At 39.2% G+C, this 13,800-nt stretch overlaps 1 protein-coding gene across 3 annotated transcripts in view; it reads right to left on the bottom strand.

Moving 5' to 3' along the window:
• Positions 1 to 13,800, bottom strand: part of GNG12 (G protein subunit gamma 12) — a 54,729-nt gene that overhangs the window by 5,247 nt on the left and 35,682 nt on the right. The window contains exons 3-5 of one of the 3 annotated variants that reach the window (XM_084852253.1): positions 8,959 to 10,424; positions 5,753 to 7,336; positions 671 to 788 (exon numbers count right to left, since the gene is read on the bottom strand). In XM_084852253.1, coding sequence (XP_084708379.1) covers positions 671 to 766 — 96 coding nt within the window. In that variant the 5' untranslated portion in view covers positions 767 to 788; positions 5,753 to 7,336; positions 8,959 to 10,424. The remainder of the gene's footprint in view (positions 1 to 670; positions 789 to 5,752; positions 7,337 to 8,958; positions 10,425 to 13,800) is intronic. The other 2 variants (XM_084852255.1, XM_084852254.1) reach the window with 2 other exon arrangements.

Below are 13,800 nucleotides of genomic sequence, written 5' to 3'. Positions count from 1 at the left end.
ATGTTTTTCCCTTCCCTTCATACTGAGCTGGCCCTTCTTTAATTTCTTTTCCCATTCCCCTTTCTTTGCTAATAGTTTCTTATTAGCTTTTGGGAGAAAGTTGGGGTTAGGGTGGTTGAGATAAAGTGGTGTTTTGTTGTTTATACTGCATATATTTTAAATGCAGCAAAATGTGCAAATAAAACCATATTCTGCATCTTCCCTGCTGCATCATTTGGAGATTATACACACACTGACAGGGCAATATGCAGAATCCCCTCCTAGAGCTCTTCATTTGTGCACATTTTCCAAGATGTCCAGTAATTGTGCACAACGGCCAGTTTTTATGGACATTCTCTAGTCAACACACACTGGCAAAGCACATATATACAAACACACACATTCCCAATATACATCAAAAGTATAACAACACCGCTATCTGTGACTGCCTGGAGTAACATGCTCTGAATGTGTGCCTGCTAAAAACATCTAAGAATTGTATACAGAAGCTAGGGGCTTGAGTTGCCATATGCATTGGTTGAACATGAATTGCAATACTCTAAATAACCACTTTTTAACATCTGCAAGGATATCCTTAGGAATAGTTGATTTCTTTATACAAAGCAGCTTAACATAAATGACTTGCTTTAAATAATGGTCACAGAGTACAAGAAAAAAAATGCCTTCTTACCTTTATTCTTTCTATAGATGCTTCTATTCTCAACTGCTGAACAGTTCTTCTGGCCTGAGCTATGTTGTTTGTTGTGCCAGACGTTTTGCTAGACATTTTCAGTAAGCTCTTTCAAGCACTGTTAAGAAAAGCCAACCAGTTATTTTTCTAGCAACCAATAATGGTTGCCAATCAGCACCAGAAAGGGCTGCTCAGAAAACTTCACATCTTTTAGTAGCCTTGGTTTTGTGACAGCTACTAAGCTGTCACAATGGAAAGAGCAAATAACTGCATGGTAATAAAGTAGACAAAGTATTGTGAACGATGGGATTATAGATGTAAAATTCTTTCAAGTAGAATAGCCATTCCAGTTCATAATCATGAACTATTGTGTTCATTTTCAAACATTTTACAAAGGGAATCAACCAAGGGAATTTGACTTTTGTTTAAGACCTACTATCCATTCCAACACGTGGAAAATAAGAGGGACAAAATTTTATAATTATTACTGATAGTCATAAATTCTGTAACACGTGTAATGTACAAAGTGCTTTATTTTGTTGTTCTGTAGTTGCCCCGCTGCGGAATGATGGCTGCAAGGGGAGGTTCAGTGTTTATCCCCATCATCATATCCATCCAAATGTGCTGGGCCAGCATCCATGAAGAGGAATGGATCAAAGCCATCTTTGGCTTCATCTGGCGTGGAACCAGAAAACAGAGAATGTGCTGTGTGGAGCACCTGCAGCTCTACCTTTTTCTTATGCACAACCCTGGCATCACAATTAATCAAGCTCTCCATAGTAACCTGTATTTCTAATGTCCCCGGTACTCCCGATTTGCACCTCATCTTCAAGATCAAAAGCAGGAATAACATCTGCTCTCCTTTCCCATCTTTGGAAAGAAGGGGGCAGATCATGTCAAGAAAACTGTTATCTTAACTTTCCTGCAAACTAAAATGTTATTTCTCATTTCCCTTCTCCATTCAAGTTTTAAGAGACATATTTTTCCTTTAAATTTCTATTTCTGTTTCTTTGGAAAATGCAGACACTAATATTTAATTAAAGTACTGCTCATTCATGTTTATTCACTGTCTCTTGCTACACAATAACTTTTTAGAACTTAAACATCTACACACCCAGAAGTTTTCAAGTTATATAAACACACTTTGAAAATATTCTCTCATTTCTTCTAAATTCTCAGCTCTAAATGTGTTTACAGTGGGTGTATGTGTGGAATCTGTAATGATGTGAGGATATCACCCAACGAATAAAAATCAGCAGAAAGAGTCTTTAAAAAAGATCAAATTCCCTTTCTTTAGCCATTGTTCATAACTTCTTGCATTGATTGCACTCTATGTCCCAGGATGAGAGTTCAAAGAAGCAGCTGAGTCAGAGGGTTTTAACAATCCTGCTACTGGATCCCTTCCAATGAATCGTCATGATGACTTTGATCATCATGTTCAGCCAAGGACTGACCACAGTAGCACATGACAGCTTTGCTGGAAAGACTCTTTAGTCTCTGTGATACCATGTGAGTGACTAAAAGACAACTCTTGAACAGATTTCAAGGTTATACCTAAAACAGTGCCAAAAATGTTTTACAGATAGTTGTGCACATAGACATTCTGCTGCAGCCAAACCCCATGAAGTAGTTAACAAGATTCTTCTGTGCAAGTAAGCAGACAGAATAAAACTGTAAGAGTGCCAAGTCTGATCATGAACAAAAGGAAGAAAAATGGCTGCTAAAACTGAACTATAGCACAAATAAATCATCAGCCTGAACTCCTGCTCAAGTTCCTATTTTCACCCCTTTACAAAGTTTACAGTAAAGTGTTTTCACAAAGGCCTTGAAACAATTATTTTGTCACCATATCCACAATAGTGCATTCTGTTGACTGTTTCCCAACAATACTTACAATGTTGTAAAACTACTGAATTATAAAGCAGTCTTGAGAAGCTATAGTGTTACTAAGCTATGTTCATCTCAGTCACAAGATGCCCTGGAGGTTCTGAATGGGTGCCTGAGATCAGTAATGGACTGAATGTGGGCTAAAAAACGTAAGCATAATCCAGACAAGATAGAAGTGCTCCAGGTCAGTAGAACTGCTGATCCAGAAATAAGAATCGTTCTTTGGGACACAGTTGCACTCTTCCTAAAAAGCAGTTTTGCTTTCAAAAATGGGAAAACAAGTCTAAGACCAATTAATACTGTATTAGTTTTGGAGGATTAACAAAAATCTGTCTGGATGTTTGTATTTCCATTCTACAGGGTGTACTTTGGATAAGAACGGGGAAAGCACATTAAATGCACATTAAAAATGGTAGCTTCTATGCTTAATTGCTTTTATGTTTATCTGTCTGTTTATCATCCAACCCCCTTTTTTGTTTTTTAGTTACTTAATACATGTTATTGCCATCTTTGTTCATTAGGAGATGCTGGATTGTACTGTGCTGTTATTATATAAATGAAAATTTCTTAAGATAGACTATTAAAAAAAAATCAGGTTTGCAGTTTGGGAGCGCACCTAGATTCTTTTCTGTTTTATCTTATCCTTTTTACTGGTCTGCACTGTCATCATTTGAAAAGCAATGGGATCATCCAATGGTACCAACACTTTTTGAATGCAAAAGAACATGGCACCATAGTAAATGCAAGACAACTTGTCTTAGAGTTACATGGCAAATCATGACAAACTCATTTTCTCCCTAGCCATCTTTGCCCTGTCTCCTTTGCCCATAGATCAAGTATCAGAGACAAAAATTCTATAGATACATGAACACAAACCATTATATATCACACATTGTACAAATCAAAAGAATGAAAAGAAATTTTAAAACTGGCATGTGAAAAGGGGATTAAACAAAGGAGATGTTATGATATCTGTCCTTTTCACATGTATTTGGAAGGTTAGTATCTGGATCAAAATAACAAAACATGATCCTGCTTTTGTCAGGCTAAAAAGAAAGGGGAATGCACATTATAGTAAGGCAAATGCCAAAATATTTAACAGATTTCAGTTATACATGCAAGAATGAATTGTATAAATTCCTAAATAACCAATATATTGATTCACAAGGAGTAAAAAGACAACAAAAATCTTAGACAACTGTTTGTAGGCTGAAAAACAGTTTTTATTTTTCTTGGAAATAATCTTAAAGGTTTTGTGACCTTTCATTGATTATTTCCTTCACAAGCCTGACATACTGGAATTCTCAAATTTATTCACATCTAAAATTGTAAGATCAGTTAAGACCCATTCTATCCCACATAGTAATCTTTCTCTTTACTACCCTCACAGGGTGTAGGAAATCCTATACTGTCTTGCAGATTATATTGCCTGGCCTAGGTTCAGCTGCTTTCATTCTATATAACAAGAAATGACCTTATATATACTGTATATGGTTAATATACCGCTCACGTAATTGCAGAGTGAGCTAGAAAGCAAGTCTATTTGGCAACAACATATATATCTATACACTTCCGATAGAAGGCTATCTGTGTACTAACTGAATGCAAAAGAGCTATTAGCATGAATTTATTTGAGGAACCACACAAGAAACCACTTTCCTGATACTACTTCATAAAAAGCACACCAACCAATCTTGCTTAATGATAGCTATTTTTTTGTTTCCATCAGTGATGGGCAACATGCGAATAAAGGTCAGATGCATCCAGAATCCTGAAAATCTTGACTTCCTTTTTAAAACTAAGTTTCTAAATCTCACAGGTCCAAAGGCATGTTTGAAATATAGTAGTCCAGTGGGTCTGAAAAGCCTAACAACCCAATAAAAAAAAACAAGAACCCAATTTTTGTTATATTTCTAAATTTTACGCGGTTAAAAGATTTCCAGGGTCTGAATTATAACTCTGAATATTGAACCTATAAATACCAGAGCATCCCAGCTCATTGTAAAATTTGGCAGGCATCAATAGCATGGTATCTATGACCTTCATAGGAAATATATACACATTTTGTGCTTATGAAATTGACAGAAGAATAGGGCTTCATAACAAAAGATATAAAGTACATTGCCAGTATAATCCATTAGAAACAGTGTCCAAAAGGAAGTCATGCAAAACCTGTAGCAAGAAAATGTATTAACTGGATCAGTTGCAATGAGGCTTGTGCCAGACAGCAAGCACACTATGTCATCATTTAAGCTTCCTGGCAGACAAGTCAGTTCTTACCCTCTGTAGCAAACAAATCTGTCTGGTGGTTGAGGTGAGAGGAAATGTATGTTGTATATGACAGGAGTTTACTGCCAAGGGAAGGAGAGCCCATTTTCAATTTTGTTTTGTTTTGTTAGGAAGCACAATATAAAATCTCATTCAATTAGTATGTTCACTTTAGGCCAGAAGCAGGGCTGGACCCAAGGGTAGGCATGATGGGACACCTGCCAAAGGCCCACACCCCCAGCAGGGGCCCACTGACAAGATCCCCCTGGAGTTGCTCCTCCTCTTCACTATTGCAACCTGCTGGGTCACCTGCCTCTTGCTCTGGCCCAGACAACGGTCGTGGTGAGGAGGTAGAGCATTAGATAATAATGATAATGATAATAATAATGATAATAATAATACAAATGTATATTGTGCTCTGTACCAGAATGCATTCCAATTAACCCCAAAACTTACAACACAATAATATAAACAAAGTCAATAATTACACATTAAATAAACTAGTAATCAAAAATTTTACTACTTACAACCAACCAATTTGAAACCCAATTACAAACTGATTGTTCCTCACTAGATGCCACTGCCTACTTGCTCACTGGTTCTCTGCCTGCCAAGCAAGCAAGCAAGCGGTAGTAATGAGGAGGAGCTGCAACAGCAGCAACAGCAGTTGGTGACAATGTCTCTGAGAAGGTAGACTCACTGAGGTAGGGGCCCATTGAGGATGTCTTGTCCAAGGACACTCAAAAATCTAGAGACGGTGCTGGTTGGAAGTTTCAGATCCTGCTGAGTCACTGACTGCCACCATGATCATGACCAGTAAAGAATAAGCAAGTTAGGTTCAAGGTCCTCTGATAAAAGGAGCACCTGAAGGAAGACTACTTTCATAAACACATGGGGAAACTGGTGCACACTGCAGCCAAGCCTTACCGAGGTAACAATATTGTGGGTATTCCGTCAGTGCGTGACACTTCATGTTCATGTATGACATTGGCTGGCAGGAAGTGGCATAAACTTCAATTCAAGGATACAATGCCTGTGGAGAAAGTCAAGAGGCTCTTTTGCCAGTTTCCTAAATTGCAACTGAACAATTTGCTGCATAAATCTTTTAAAGGAGGGTGGTCCACTAGGTGAAAATCAACAGATAATTAGCTTTAACAGAGGCGTGGGCATCTACAGTTAAAACAGACTTACAAATAAGCCCAAAAAATAATTCCTAGCCCACAAGCAACTGGGTTAGTCATTTGTGGCCTCAAAGAGAACTAACTTTTATAAAACTTGCCAGGATGCCTGAAACATCCTCCACGTGACAAGCAGGGCAGAACAGGATAACTATGCACATACTGTATGAAGGTGCATCTTGCCCAAAATAATTTACTCTGACTGGCAGTGGCTTCTCTATGCAGAAGTCTTCCCGAGACCTATTACCTGAGATCCTTTGAAGTGGAGAGAGACAAGTGGGACTTGCAACAAAATGCTCCCATTTCAGATTTTCACCAGCCATGACCTCTTCCAGGATACTCCATTCCATTTCCTCCTTCCAACAGACTGTCAGCATTCTTACCCATCTGAGCATGCTCAGTCCTTGTTTGGCTATAGTTGGGGTTCTCCCACCCCTTATGGTTTTTCCCTAAAGATCTGTCCTTCTGAAAACCTTGGGCTTCTTCTGAACCTGCTGATACCTTCCTCTTGGATGTGGATGGTGCCATTTTGATTACATAAGGATCGGCACTTGGATAATGCATTCGCTATTAGTATATAGGATGCAACGTATATACTCTACCTCTTGCCACTGAAACTTTCTGTAAAACTGGAGGTGCTATAAATACTTATAAAACTGGATGTGTAGGCTTGTGCCTTAGAAGGGGATCCTGGGCCGCTTAGGATCCCCCACAAAACTACTGTTGTACAAATAGTGGTGGAGTCAACATGTAGTTCTGGGTGCTGGTGTGGTGGAATGGGAAGGGGGGATGTCAGACTACGCCATTATGCTCGTATGAAGACTACCATTTCACCTAATGACCTGTTTTATTACTCTAATTTGGACCATTAGTCAGCAAAATTGCTCATTTTTAGCTAAAAGACTAGCATCCAACTCACAGATTTTTTAAAAGTAGGCAGCTGTCAGTGAAGAATAAATAACACTGTCTATAAAACATGGAAAGGGGAAGAATGCTAACATTTAGCATGTACCGACTAGCTTTAGAAGCTCTGCTAGCTATGCATGCCAAACACTTGAGTACCACAGAATGAGAGGAGTGCATGCAGTTCAGAGACTAAAAAAACCCCTATAACAAGATCACATTTCCTGTTGTGAAACTAAGTAAATAAAAGTCTGAATACCAGCTGCCTTGTTCAAGACTGTGTGCGTAATCAGTATGGTAATCAAAAGACTGTTTACCAGAATTTATACTGTCCATTGCCAAAGTTCTTTTGACACTGTCTCAATGGCAGCACCTGAACTGATATGTTTACAGTTCTGTCAGTAACACTGCTAAATGCCAAGTTCTGCACCTAGGAAAAAGAAACCACATGCACAGTTACAAGATGGGGGATACTTCGCTCAACAATACTACAAGCAAGAAGGAGCTTGGAATTGTTGTAGATCACAAGCTGAATATGAGCCAACAATGTGATGTGGCTGCAAAAAAGGCAAATGCTATTTTGGGCTGCATTAATAGAAGTATAGCTTCCAAATTACGTGAAGTACTAGTTCCCCTCTACTCAGCACTGGTTAGGCCTCATCTGGAGTACTGTGTCCAGTTCTGGGCACCACACTTTAAGAAGGATGCAGACAAACTGGAGAGGGTTCAGAGGAGGGCAACAAAGATGATCAGGGGACTGGAAACAAAGCCCTATGAGGAGAGACTGAAAGAACTGGGCATGTTTAGCCCTGAGAACAGAAGACTGAGGGGAGATACGATAGCACTCTTCTGTCAAGGGCTCCTTGGAGGCCTCTCTCAGTCTAATCCAGTAGCCAAGTCCAGACACAGACAAAGGGATTCTTTTCAAAGCTTTATTCTTCCTTTACAACTTAACAACTCTACTGTGAGCAACTAGATATGAGCAGCTGAGTACCTATGACCTAAGTTGGAACAGTTGGTCCCCCTTTGAAGGAGAATCACTGGCAGACCCTGAACTTATGGGCTAGGGAGAGTCCCTCCCCTTTTCCCTTGGATCCTCTGGGCGCAACCGTTGTTTGCGCGCCAACCGGGCACTACGCCTCCTTTCCGCGCCCTCCATTTGGCGCCGCTCCCTGCATCGGCGTCACGCATCCAGCAAGTCTGCTTCCCGCGCTCTCTCACTCCCGGGGCTGGTATCTATGCTAGGAATGCTGGTGGGAGGAATCCCTGCCAGCTGTTCGCCCTCGGAAGGATGAGCGCGCTCCTCTCCCAGGAATGGCTGCTCTTCCTCAGAGTCAGAACTACTCTGTGATTCTATGGGCTTAGTGTCCACCCTGACACTTCAAGTACTTGAAAGGTTGTCACAGAGAGGAAGGCCAGGATCTCTTCTCGATTATCCCAGAGTGCAGGACACGGAATAATGGGCTCAAGTTACAGGAAGCCAGATTTTGGCTGAACATCAGGAAAAACGTCCTGACTGTTAGAGCAATACGACAATGGAACCAGTTACCTAGGGAGGTAGTGGGCTCTCCCACATTAGAGGCATTCAAGATGAAGCTGGACAGCCATCTGACAGGGATCCTTTCACTTAGATTCCTGCATTGAACAGGGGACTGGACTCGATGGTCTTATAGGCCCCTTCCAACCCTACTATTCTATGATTCTATGATAATTTGTTTCAGCTATGTTACTCTCTAAAGAATTGAGTCAGGAGACAAGAAGGGTGATGAACATGACCAGACAGAGACTAGTTAACTATTTTTTAAAAATATAGAACGAGAAATTGGTTTTATAGGGGACAAAATCAGGTGTGTCAATTCATTACTTGTCTAGCATTCTAAAGCCACAGTCAACCCAGTCAAAGATCAGCACTTTAAAATCCTAATTATTTCAATGGAAGAAATGGAAAGGTTTACCGAAGTATTTGTTATTTTAATGGATTTCTATACCACCCTTAATCAAAGTTTCCAGGGAAGCTTACAAAATTTAGGCTGCAATCCAATACACACTTACCTGGGAGTAAGCCCAGCTGAACTCAATGCAATTTACTTTGAAGAAATAAATCCCATTATAGGATTACACTGTAAAATCAATAGGCATTCAAAGTGCTTAGCATTTGCTCGATCATGTCTACTTCAAAAAATAATTTTTTAAAATGTTAAGATAGAATAATAACAAGAATAACAACCTAACACCCCATGCTAACGCCTATCTCTGCACCACTTAAAATTATGAAATAAAGTAGATGTCCTATGAAATAATGAGTGGCAGGGGAAATGTAGTTGAAGGAAGAAAAAAGAGAAGCCAAAGAGAAATTAGTACTGGGTCTGTGGTACTGCTGGCAGGAAGGATAGGCAAGGGAGGTTTGGATGGCTTTGGACTGTGAGCCACAGGGCAGTGGTTTCTAAGTCCGGAGTTTAAACCTTGTGTAGAGAACAACGCACGTGTGGATCGTTATTGTTATTGCAGCATTATGACTTGGTAACCCTAAGGGGACAACAGAGTCAAAAGGCAGCGGGTGGAGGTTAAATATTCAGATACTGATTTATATAAACTAACTCTTTGGATACAGGCTTCTGGTACTATTTTCTAAATGAGATTTTATAAAAGATTATATAGATGTTCAAAGTTTAGATGACTTCACCTTGCAAAGAAAGGGAAAGAAGTCTGAGAGCATAAGATATGACTCAACTACAGCTGGACATTAGATCAGTTTACAGCAGTAAGAAATGCAAGTTCACTTTCAAATAAGCATTTGGCTTTGGGCCAAATGATTAGTCAATGTGATTTGTGAACTGTAATTTTTTTTTAACATACCCATGAGTATGATTCTAGATTCCTTTTAGGCCTTCTTCATGTTTTGAGATCCAAAAAAGTTTCACTGAAAACTGATCTCCATGTAATACGGCCATAAGGTCTGGGGATGGGGGAAGCCATGAAGCCATGAACACAGAGAGGGATTGCAATTAGTAAAACATTTTAGACGTTCCCAAATTTCATCCTGAACTTATATTAAATTATCTTAACAAAAGATATACAATTAATATGTTTTAATTACAGCTAAAAGTGAGAAAACAAAAAGGGCCATTTTCTTTATTTATGGCTGTAATAAAGTATAAGCAAATATAATCAGTAATAGCATATACAGACCTGGTTCCCACGTAATGGCAGCATATTGTAAGTTAACCCATGATTTGATGCCGCACATGCTGGGCATGTTCCGCCCCCATTTTGTACATGCAACCTCCGATCAGGCCAACTGAAGGTTGCTATGTGACGTACAAACCCAGACACTACCTGGTTCACACGTAACAACAACCCAGAGTATGGGCTGAGTATGAGGTGCCGTTGAATTGTGGTTTGCTGTTAAGTGCAAACCCTCCACTATGAACTTTTAGGTTCACTACTGGAGGCACTTTATTAACTTCACTACACAGTCTTACCAGAGGAAGGCTGATCAGACAAGCTTTACAGAAAGCCTAAATAAATGACAAACCAGAGGGAGATATTAGGATTTTGTAGCACAAGAATTAAGGAAAAATATGCACTAGTAAACTATTGCCCACTGTAACTGTTTCTCTTCTTTTCTTAAAAAATAAATAGAACAAAGAGCATAAAGCAAGAGATTGTGAAAATCTATACACTAAACGTTCATCAAATTATCTGCTCTTCCCAAAATGTCAAAGCAGTTCCAGATCATCTATAAAGAATTCACTGAATTCGGTATTACAAGTTTTTAATTTTTATTTTTAAATGCATATACCCTACTCACCCATATTTGGTATGCTATCTATGCCAGCTTAACCTTTAGGAAATATTTTTATTTGCTTAAAGAATGTAAGACTCCCATTCACCACTGTCCCCTTGTTTTACCACCATCAGAATACTTAATAAATTTTATGTATTAGCCTTAGTATATTCAGAAAAACAAACACACTGGAATGTTCATTTGGTGTTTTTCTCTAAAACAGAACGTCACTTAAGTGCAGAATACTGCTGTACTTTGGTCAAGGTCACAATGCATTTAAAGTGTTTAAAACATTCACTGCAGGTATATATTTCAGTTTTAAAAGGTAAGCTCCAACTGAGATAATTAAGGTCAATCTAGCTTCTTTTACAGACTATCTTAGACCTTGAACCTACAAGCTACCGGCTGAGTGAAATGCAATTAACTCACAATGGCAAGTATGCAAAAGAATTTAGTCTATGTGGTAACCTGCTGTTCACTGCAATTACAAAAGTTTAATTCATACAATAGTTTTAAATCAATTAACTAGAATCTCATTTCTAACAAAAGCCAAATATAAAAGTTCACCGTTTAACTTTTAATCATTTTTTCTTTCAAATCAGAATAGGTTGATGCTTTTACTTAGCTTGGGTAAGCAGGCAACATGCAGTGAGTACTTGGCAACAATAAAAACCAAGACCCAATATCACTGCTGGTGGGGCTTACTATCCCAAGACATGGACCTTGGAGATGGGATTCTATTCCCAACTCAAGATTCAGTGCTCATCCTGTCCATCTTGATGGTCTCTCTATCCCATTCATATTTGTTCCAGCTAGCAGTGATGGTGCTACAGGAAGGTAAGGCAACAGTCTCCCATCCAATCCACATCTTATAGCTTACATGCTCACTTTTCCTTTGAGGTAATAGGGTTTAGGAACAGTACCATTATTCTATAGTCATGATGGGCCTACAATCTTTCAGAAGGTTTCATGAAAATAGGATGATTCCAACTGTACATATAGTTGGAACTTTAGCTGCCTTCTCTGTTTTTTTCAAAGAACTCATGACCTACTCAGTACCCTGAGAACAACAGTAAAACCTTGGGCCTGCCTATTCCAACCAAAGTTGAACACATTTAGGTTCAGCACATGCCATTCTCATTGAACTCAAGCTGTTCTGAAAGTGCTTAACTTTGGCTGGATCATGCCCCTTGTGTTTTGCCTTTATGGCCAGATGATCAGTCAAGCCCAATTGAAGCAAATGGAACTATGGATGGCGCTACCTTCTTATCACTGCAGCATTATCCTTTCCATATAAGGCTATTCACATGCCACTGTTGTCTTGCATTATTCAGCATGATTTGGTAATCTTAAGCTTACTCACTGGTGCAATACTGAACTGATGACACCTCAGTCTGACAGAGAAGAAGTGATTATTTCTCCAGTAAAATATTATGCCTGAATATGATCACCTAGCTTTCAAACTATTATCATTTTTTAATGTTGTCTGTACTTACTACTCCCTCATCATGGACCATTCTTTCATATTCCATGAGCAGCACAAAGGAAGTTAGTGTTCAGTGTTCAAACACCAATTTTCAGTACATATTCTCCCTCCCACTGTAACAAACTTGAACCTCTTACTGATTTAAAGAGCATTTGCTTCAATCTGAAAATAAGAAGTACTGATGGATCCAGTGTAAAGACTTAAATAATTATATGAATCCGGTGTTGACACTTTCAAGGCAGGGATTTCTCCTCTAAAACCCAGTTCACATGTCATGGCAGCAATTCCTGGGTTGTTTAACCTAGGAATTATGGGGATGAGAGGAGGGTGCAAGCTGCACGCTCAACGTTTCCACTTTCAATGAAGAACCCAGAATAAACTCAGCAACAATAAACCATAGGCCATTGTTGGGTTAAGTCTGCACTGTTTAACCCACAAACAACTCAGATTTTTCGGGTTCACACGTCACAAAACAACCCAGGAATGGAGCGTTGCTGGATTGTTAATTGAAAGCAGAAATGATGAGCATGCAGCTTGCATGCTCCATTCGTCCCCGCAATTCCTGGGTTAAACAAATCAGGAATTGCCACCTTGGTGTGTGAACCAGGTCTATGTGTCTTAACACAGGCTCTTGGCCAGGAAAGAGATGGCCAAAGCAATCAAAGGAGTCAACAATCCCTGGTAAGCCTCCCTGAATTAACCCTTGTACAAGCTTCTGGCAAGCAGACAGGAACCATCTATTTAAAAAATAAATCTAGTGACTCATTTTATCCCAAAGGAAACTTCTGAAGTCAAGAATATATCTAAGGACTTGCACTTTCCCCTTCTGGCTTATAATTCACAAGCCATCCTTCCTCTCCATCTGTGTATTAAATGAAACACCTAAAGGAAGGGAAATGCAAAAAGCAGGGTATCTAGATGCAAAGGAAGACAGGGTTCCTGTACTTCAAATACTCATGCAGTTGAAATATCTTAGCAGGTGCAGCTTTTAAAAACTTACAGCGCTGTGACACAAAAAGCTGTACCTGCCAAAAATCTCTTTTCTACTAAAGTTATATGAAATCTTGCCCTCACTCACATCAGCGTCATCCTAACCAATTAACTATAAGCACCAATTAACTCACAACCCATTTTATGAATGTTATCTAATAATTTAGGGGGTCACAAATTCTTCTTTTGGAAGGACTGGTGTGAAACAAACAAATAAAAAGCTACACCAAGAATTCCTAGGTAGGGATTTGGTGTATTTATATATTTGGTGTATTTATATGGTTATGTAGTATACGGTCACATGCACATACATGCTGCACTAAATTCAAGAACGAAATGCTGCTTAACACTTTATGCAATAGTTACCATGTTTTTGTAGCTACAACAATAATCCATTTCCTGTAAGAAAATATTAAGGTCATGCGGACATCCCTAAACACCTGAGAACCTTCACCATGGAGCCTCAGCCAGTCAGGGCTCTCTGGTGTGCATCCTCATGCTTTTGGTGATGCATGACTGTCCTTCACCTGTTCATATTTACTGCAGGAAATATTGATGAAACACTGTTGTCGCTGCGGCAAACCTGACCATTGCATAAAGCGTGAAAGAATCTTTATCAACTGGCTTATGC

The sequence above is a fragment of the Heloderma suspectum genome, chromosome 4 (genome assembly GCF_057233095.1).
Source record: "Heloderma suspectum isolate Gila_16-S chromosome 4, 16-S_ref, whole genome shotgun sequence".
Lineage (NCBI taxonomy): Eukaryota > Metazoa > Chordata > Lepidosauria > Squamata > Helodermatidae > Heloderma > Heloderma suspectum.
The sequence above is the reverse complement of the archived record's forward strand: the minus strand, read 5'-3'. Positions and strand labels throughout refer to the sequence as shown.